This window comes from Branchiostoma lanceolatum, chromosome 4, assembly GCF_035083965.1.
Source record: "Branchiostoma lanceolatum isolate klBraLanc5 chromosome 4, klBraLanc5.hap2, whole genome shotgun sequence".
In the NCBI taxonomy this organism is placed as follows: domain Eukaryota; kingdom Metazoa; phylum Chordata; class Leptocardii; order Amphioxiformes; family Branchiostomatidae; genus Branchiostoma; species Branchiostoma lanceolatum.
The window spans coordinates 18,588,463-18,597,210 of NC_089725.1; the positions used below are offsets into that span (position 1 = coordinate 18,588,463).

The 8,748-nt window shown below is 41.4% G+C and overlaps 1 protein-coding gene across 1 annotated transcript; it reads right to left on the bottom strand.

The window, feature by feature from the left end:
- Positions 1-209: 209 nt before the first annotated feature.
- Positions 210-6,619, bottom strand: LOC136433103 (mitochondrial import receptor subunit TOM40 homolog). The gene is made up of 7 exons (XM_066424923.1): positions 6,251-6,619; positions 5,024-5,184; positions 4,569-4,670; positions 4,124-4,352; positions 3,500-3,565; positions 2,782-2,895; positions 210-1,489 (listed from the first exon to the last, which is right to left on the bottom strand). The coding sequence occupies exons 1-7, from the start codon at positions 6,450-6,452 to the stop codon at positions 1,350-1,352; spliced, it is 1,014 nt and encodes a 337-aa protein (XP_066281020.1). The 5' UTR covers positions 6,453-6,619; the 3' UTR covers positions 210-1,349.
- Between the last annotated feature and the right edge of the window lie 2,129 nt (positions 6,620-8,748).

Genomic DNA, 8,748 nt, shown 5'->3' on the forward strand with positions numbered 1-8,748 from the left:
TACAGGTTCTTTGTACTGGAGAAAGTCCCAACACTGAACAGTGGAACCTAAGGTCCTATCCCAAGGACTGCAACCCTTAGCATGCAGTGGCGTGGATGTCAGGTGAGTGACAACTATTCAAACTCCTCAGGTCCAGAGGCAGGGTCAGTAATCACTGGACAACACACGCAATGCTGGTTAAATAAGGGAAGCCACAGAGAGTCCATAAGTCATCAAGAACCTGATGCTTTATTGGAATGACTCGAGGCCATCAAACAAATCTCCATTCGCATCTATAAAAAGTGATTAGATGACACAGGTTCATTTTGTACATAGATTTCTTAGAATATTTCAAGAGAAATCTTCATAATCTTAATTGTCCTGTAGTAGCAATATCAATATTGTAATATTTGAAGTAGAAAATAGGTAGTTATGGAATATTGTCATTGTAATACATGAAGAACTATTACATGCACTAATCAGAGCAAACCCCAGCATGGTGGATGACATTTTGCCAGTTGTCACCTGCATCATGGCGGAAAGCAGCCTATTTGGAAGAGACATTGAGACAATACCTACATTCTCAACTCTGCAAAGTCTATGTTTTTACCCATGTCTGTCCTTTGGTGGTTTGCCAATATTGTATGACAACTCAAGATGTTATGACAAAAATTTTGAGACCTTTTGTTTTCGTTTTTTCTTAACCGAATGCATAATGCCTACATTTTGGGAAACATCTCAATCCAGTTCAAAGGATTCTTCAGAATATTATGACATAGGGATAAAACTTATGTCGTTAAGCACTAACCCACCAGAGGGTGCTTTTCTCAAGACCTGTTTAGATATGTGGGAGAACTATGGGCATAAGTGTCAAGTTCAAAAGTCTTAATCAATGGGTGTAAATGGGAATATTGTATCTTCCAAGGATACACATTTTTGGACAAGACAACATGACAACTGCAGACATAAATGTCCCATCCTTGAAGTCCAAATACTTTGACATTGGACAAGTATGAAGTGTAATGTTTTGCAGTACTGTTGCAAGCAGACAGGGGGAGATGGTGAACAAGCACATTGGTATGTGTAAAATTTGATGACAAAAATGCCAAGTCCAAAAACAAGGTATCAAATCTTGGGAAATGGATCACAGGGTATTTTTTCTTCCCTCATTCAGATCACAAATAGACCTGAATTTTTTCCTATCCTAACCTGAAATAATCATTCAGGAACCTTGAAACTTTCTGTCTAAATATTGATTTATATCCGCATCTAGGAGTCCCTAAAAGATGGAAGGAGAGCTAGTAGAGACCTACAGCCTACATGTATGACACAATGTACAGGGTAATGAAATGACGGCCCCCACCCCGTGACTAGCCTATGAGTAACCCGAAGCCGAAGCGAGCCTGGTTCTTCGTGTGGTTGAGCATGCCGCTGAGCATGAAGGTGAAGGGGAGGGGTTGGAGCTTCTTCTCCAGGACGGCTGCTACTGTCCAGTTACTGTCCAACATTCCTGGGAGGAAAGAAACAAAGCTAGGTTAAGGCCTGATTCACACACAAGTACTCGGAATCGACTTGGGGCTGTGTGTAAGGAGCTTTGGGCTGCTAAGTGGAGTTTTCCACCTAGAAAACACTACTTGAGTGGCCTAGGGTTCTGCTTGCACAGTCCTGAGTCGATCGACTCCAAGTCAACTCAAAATTGCGTGTGTAAATCGGGCCATAGAGAGAGTAGTACAGAAGGTTGGACCAAATTTCTGGTCTTCTTCAAGATAACTGACAAGATTGCTCAGAACACAAGACATTACAGAACTGTGACAATGGAGGACGTTCCCCTCTCCCGGGTCAGCAACAGTTGGTATTGTTTGTTACCAACATAGATTAGCTTTTATGCTATCAGCATTTTACACACATCACAAGTCTAGATACATTTATACCAATCAGCATTCAGTATGCATTCCTGTACACATTCTGCTACCAATCAGCACTCAGGAGATAACACATGATGGGCAGCTATGATCACTTATGGCTTACTGGATATGCTGGCACCAATCAGAATTCAGCACATATCAATTGATACCCCCAAGCTACCAATCAGCATTCATAACACAAAACATGATACACAAATGACCACCTGTCTGGATTCAGAACACTTTGCTCCACGAACATACATGTACTGGCACAAACCCTACATTTACAATGCAAAACATGATACAAACAGTAACCAATCAGCATTCAGCACACAATACTCCATGCACACACTGTAACCACTCACTGTCTCAGCATTCAAAAAACATTCCATCTCTAATGATGCAAGTCTTTGTAGCAGATGATATTCAAGTCAAATTTCATGTTGCATCCATAGCAGAACATAAGACTTTGCTTTCTTGACTGCCTGTTCTGAACATACAGTACTACAGCTGTAAATGTCTGAACAAGCAGGTTTCTTGAGAATCATATACCTGTCCTGGACAGTAGTCAGCAGGGCTGTCTCCAGGACCCGTCCTTCCGTCCCAAGACCGAAATTTGCTTCTTGGGACAGAAAAAATTCAACCCTTTCCATCGCAAAAATATCAATTTCATGGATTAAAACTGGTGAAAAAATATTTTTTGAGCTTAAAATGACAGATTCAGGAATGAAAAAAAAAAATCAGCTCCCAAACAATGAGTGGGATGGAAAAAAAAAAAAAGCTGGAGACAGCCCTGGTAGTCAGTGTGTGTTTCTGTACACAATAGAACTAAGAACTTGAATGTGAGCTGTCAAGGCCTAGCACTACCGTGTCCTGAGCAGCATGACTCTTTGCTTACCTCTGAAGACCATATTTGCCTTTGGTACATCCAGCTGGTACCCCAGACTGACTGCACTCTCCTGCGCCCTGAGGTTTGCCTCAAACTCCACACCAACCTGCACATACTCGTTACCTGGAACACAAGGTAAAAGGGTTAAGTAGTCATCCTCAATTGGGGTGAAGCATGATGCTTTTTCAAGTAACTAGTGATTGTGCATTGTGGCATCGCCACGGCTCGCGTTTTTGGCCAAGCACACTGGGTCACCCCTACTCTTCTCGGTAAGTGTGTTGGGCTCTTTTACGTGCAGAGTGACCCTTGAGGCTTATGCCCAAAGCTCCCTCATATACGGGGCTGCTGGCTTTACATCACCATTCGAAATGACAAATGCAATCCCTTACTCCGAGCTGGAGTTGACCCTAGGATCCAACTTGGGTCCCAGGATCCACAGAATTTGGTCCAGATGGCGAAGTAACCGGGTTGCATTACGACACAAATAAATATACATTTGCTCAAATTTCCCCAGCAAGCCAACAAATTAAGATTTTACACCTAATAGCACAGTAGGCTTGAAATTGTGACCGTAGCAAAATGAAATGAAATGAAATGACAGCAACATTAAAAGCCCAAATGAAATTTTTCCCTTTGATACATGTTCATGGGTACATACGTCACATACTGAAAGTTTTGCACTAAAATATTTAAAAAATGCTTTTGAGATTGCCTCATATCAAGATACCTTTATGATAGTAGCTTGCATGGCACCCAGCTCCACCCAGGTTACCTGTGGCTATCCAGTTATCACCTGTGGAGAGAGGGGGAAACAACTTTTACAATGCAGATAATAGTTTAGCACTGATCTAAACATGAAACATGAAATTACCTGGCAATTTTGACCATTGCTGACATCACTAAAGTAAACTAGAAACTTGTCCAATTCCAAATTACACAAGGAAAGTTTTCATAAAGGCCTCTGTTGGAAAGATCTAACATCAACACATCAGTACAAAAGAGTTACATCTTTCGTCAGTGGGTTCTATTACAAGAATCATTACTTTACAGATATTGCTGTACATGTATTTCTACAAGCATGGGTGCTGTGAGTTACTCAGTATATTCCTGTGTGGATAAAAACATTACCTCCGAGATAAATAAACACACCAGGTGGTATAGACAACAGTTGTTTTTTTCCCAGGAGACTGTAGAAAATCTTCGTGTGAATTGACACTCAATGAAACATACATTTTTCAGTTTAGGTGATGCAGGAATTTTTGATTATGTCAAAAGGCTACATGTGGTGTTATTTCTACCCTTAAGGTTATAAATCCTCCACCAAACACACAACATGATCACACTATTATACCTGTGTATCTGCCTGCTACAGTAACAATGGCAGCCTCTTGGCCCTGGGTGTGGTGATACAGCAGCTCTGCGCCCAGCGCTAACCTCTTGGTTATCCGCTGTAAATAGTGTGCCACCATGATACCGCTCTCGTTCACAAAGTCGGGATTTCCCAACGTTACACTTGCCGTGTAGTCGTCCCCTCTGTAGTCTGCGTCCAGCTGGACCATGGCCCACTTGGACTGTTGTGTCTGTGGAATGTTGAACAAGCCACCGTTCAGTTAAAATATACTGCAGCTCAATCAATTTGTAAAAAACATCACCTTAGTTTCTCACTTTCAATCAATTTGTACAAAACACCACCTTAGTTTCTCACTTTCTGCTTAATAAAAAGGCAGGGACATACATGCAATACAATACATCATGGAATAGGGTGAAGGAAAAACTAGCAGGCAATTTGTACTCACCTGGACCACAGCTTTTGTGCGAATTCTATTTGTGAGCTGATGTATCATTTGGGCATTTAAACTACCAGAGGTGTCTATATCTCCCAGAAGGACAGGGTATGCCTGGAAAAAAGACAAACCATTGTTAGAGATATCTTATTTCTTAACGATAGAATAATATAGAACACTACTGGTTATACAACATCATTTGAAATCTTTATTACCATAGAACAATTCCTAGATGAAAATCTAAAAAAAACATCCATCCATCTTTGACATGGAAAGATAAGCACTGTACTTCCATGCTCTGCCAGATGTTAAATGTAACTGTGGCAAAAATTCTTCATTGTATGAGTAGAGGATAACTTTTAAAATTCAATGGTACTGTCAAACTAAAACATTATAAAACCAGGTTGCTCGCATGACACCTTAAAAAAAATATCTTGCTGCACATGTGAGATCAAGACTTAGCTCACCTCTGATGGACTCATCTGTTTGGTACCGACGTACGTGGCGCCGAAATGGTAGGAGGACGGCCCGAACGCACACAGGGAGATGGTGTGGTTGACCTGGAAGTGGTTACTGATGCCCTTGTTCACTACCAGCTTACATCCTTCCATGGGGTTGGGGAAGACTTCTGCAAAGAAAACATGGCAGAGAGATACAGGTGAAGAATGGTAGGAACTTACTAGGCTAAGGGAGACATCTCAATTGCATAACCAGTAAACTGCAGCAGGTATAGCATAACACACCATTTCAAAATTTATGGTACAAGCTGTATGGAGAGCCAATTGGTTTGATTTGCATATCAAGGCATATCTAAATTTTCTGCACCCATAAAAGTCACAGGCTGATGTTTTAAATGTTATTTAATACTACTGATCACATCAGAAATTCAGTACATGTGTTTCATGTGTTTTAATATACTGTACATGCAAATATACTTCATACTTGAGCATAGCACATGTACCATGACAAAAGAGATTGTCAAGCATAATAAGCTAGTTCGGAGTTGCTACTACGCATGTGCAGTGTCAAAGGTGAAGGCCCCCGCGACGGAAACAAGACCCGTCTGGGCGTTGTTATGCAAATCGAGACAATGTGGAGGCGAGCACTGTTTCCGTCGCGGGGGGCCTTCACCTTTGACACTGCACATGCGTAGTAGCAACTCCGAACTAGCTTATTTGGGTCACTGTCTGTAGGTATATTTCCATTCTATAAGTATAACACAGTTGAACGATTTAAAATTCCTGACCAAATTTTTCAGCTCCTATTAAAGCTCAGATATACTATCATATAGTATGAAGGTATAGATTTCCTGAATTCATGCCCTACAAAAGTCACAAATTATTATCACACTTCTTAGTAAAGAATTCTACCAATTTGTACATGATGTAGCATATGACCTCCAAGGCAAACCTAAATCGGAGATAAAGTCAATCCATACAGGAAATCAATACCAAAACTCCCACGGGTGGATGTGACAGGAACGTGCATTTAGGTCATAGGTTGATCGGATCGATAATGAGGAAATTTCTAAGAAATTCGACAAAAGATCTACACTATATTCTAATATACTATCTACTAGTATATGCACGTGTAAAATTATGGGTTGTAGGGGGGAGGGGGGCATTTGGGATTATCAAACTTAGATTCAATATTCAGCCTACCCTATTCAGATCCTTCATTTAACGACAATGTACCTTTGCATTTCTTGTGCAGCTCATCGAATGTTCCCGGGTTGGTTATTTTGTCGTCTGTTTTCTGTTCGGGCTGTCCCGGCGCCGGTGACCCAGCAGCGGCAAATTGTGCAGAGGTGGGGGGAGGAGGAGGGGGGAAGGCACCGAGGTTTGGAACCCCCTGGCCCACTGTTGGGCCCGGACCCGCTGCTAAAACATTTCCCATGGCTGTCCCTGTATATTATAGGTAACGATGAAGAAGGTACGGAGTGCGAACGCGCGACAAACAACGAGAACTGGAGCCGTAAAGCTGAAGCAGTCGATGGCCACAATGTCAAACCGCCGCCATGTGCAATCCGGCGAACCAAGGAAGTAGAGGTCATGACGTCTGAGTTGACTTCCGGGTCAACCTCATCATTGGCAAAAAATCCGGTCCCTGGGACATCACTATTTTCAAGATTTTATCACTGAGATATGCATCGAATCCTATCGAAGAAATCATTATGGATTGTTTTCAGACAAGGTAGCTATCAGCATACCCAGGCTAAAACCTCAATCTACAGCTGATCAGCCCCACAGTAACGTTGGTTACGTTGCTGCGCTTCGATACAGCTTCGCTGGGAGGCGTCTTTACCATGATCTACTAGAGCAATGTTTTACAGTGCTAGTACGGTTTGGCTATCACTCAGCCAATGAAAATGAAATAACCCCATGAATGAGCTTTGAATACCATTACCTGGCTTTCAGAAATCTTTGGGCAGACTTTACTTCAGGTATTATAGCAGTCATGCCATGCAGCAGCCAATAGGAAGATTTTGTTTGCATACCCTGTAAACTGCCCCATGGTGGTGCCTCATTTGTAGTGAAGAGTACAGGCTGCATATCCGGACAGATTTATTTGATCCGCTCACACCGGGAAGGACCCCTACTCTTATCGATTGGTGTGGTGGGTTCCTTTATGTGCTCAATGTGTGGCTTTCCTCATACAAGGGACCTCCATTTAATGTTCTATCTAAGGGATGTCTAACTGAAGCTTGGTACCCATTTTCACCTGAATGAAGTGAGGAAATTTCAGTAAATTGCCTTTCCCAAGGGCACAACGTAAACGAGGCATGTCAGGGGATTCAAACCTGGGACCTCTGGGCCAAACACCCTGCCATTTAACCACCACCACACAGATGGAAACTTGCTGCCTGGAGTGTCTGTAGGCATAGGTTTAGGTAAGGTCATATTGGAAACCTTTGGTGTAGAAGTTCATGCCACTAGAAAACATATGCTTCAATGTTGTGTCATCATTTCAGTCATTATGTAACGTATAAGTTAGGCCATCTTGATTTGATATATGGATGACATCCACACGTGCATCAACTTTCGTCCCATTCAAACCATTCATCTTTGTGTTCAGTCATTTACTCAACCTTCCTGACCACCTAGATTTCATGATGAAGGCAACTTTTCGGGGTTCCAAGAGAATGTCATCCATCAAATCAATGGCCTTACACGATAACCGTTATGTATGGTAGAAATTTGTGAAGGGTTTCATGGTTCCAGTCCAGATATACGGAAGATGTCCCCTTCTTGAGGTGGTGGTTTTACAGAAAAGAAAAAAGGTTCAGAAACAGGAATCTCAAAAAGCATTCAACAATTATGACTGATGTATCATGAGTGTTTCTTAAATCTTTACAAATCATATCAATTGATCATCTTCTCCACCCAAATAACAGAAGCTGTCCAAAGTATGAGCTTAACAAAGGAGGTTGTGCAAACATGCAAATAGTTCCTTATTAGCATAATTTGATTCAACGATATTCTCATTTACATAACTTCCAAATGGAATAACTATGAAATGCCGTCATTTACCAGTATGGAATTATAGTACATGTAGTTTCTCATTCATTATGCAAATCAGGTCTTCATTTGCATATTTTCTATCAACATTCCTCTCTTCTTCAGTTAGAAATGTCACATGTTTGAGTCCTATCATGAAATACTGCGGATGTATTAACTTTAAGTTATTGTGCAAATTAGATACTGACTTGCATAAGTATTTAATCATCATGTAAATCATCACTCAAGCTATCTACATGCCAAAAATCATGACCTTCCATCAAGCCCTTCTTGAGTTATTCCCTTTCAAAGTCTGAAGCAAAACCTGCTCCTGCAGTTCCAAACGAGCCGCTAGAGGGCCCAAACCTATACCACTTACTCTCTCTTACCACTAAAAAATAAGGACCATAGCATGTACAGAACACAAGACATCAAAACAGGAAGTTCCACTGCAGTACCGTAACAAGCCGCCACGGGACCCAAAATTTAATCAATTCTAGGTCTCATCAAGACCTACCGGTACCCACATACCAAATACTATATACTATATAGTATCAAGAGAATCCATCCAAGCCTTCTTGAGTTATGCTGGTCATTTACATACACACACACACACACACTCAGACACACACAAACGCTACCCAAAACATAACCTTCTCAGCGAAGGTGATAAGAAAAACAACACAACACACTAG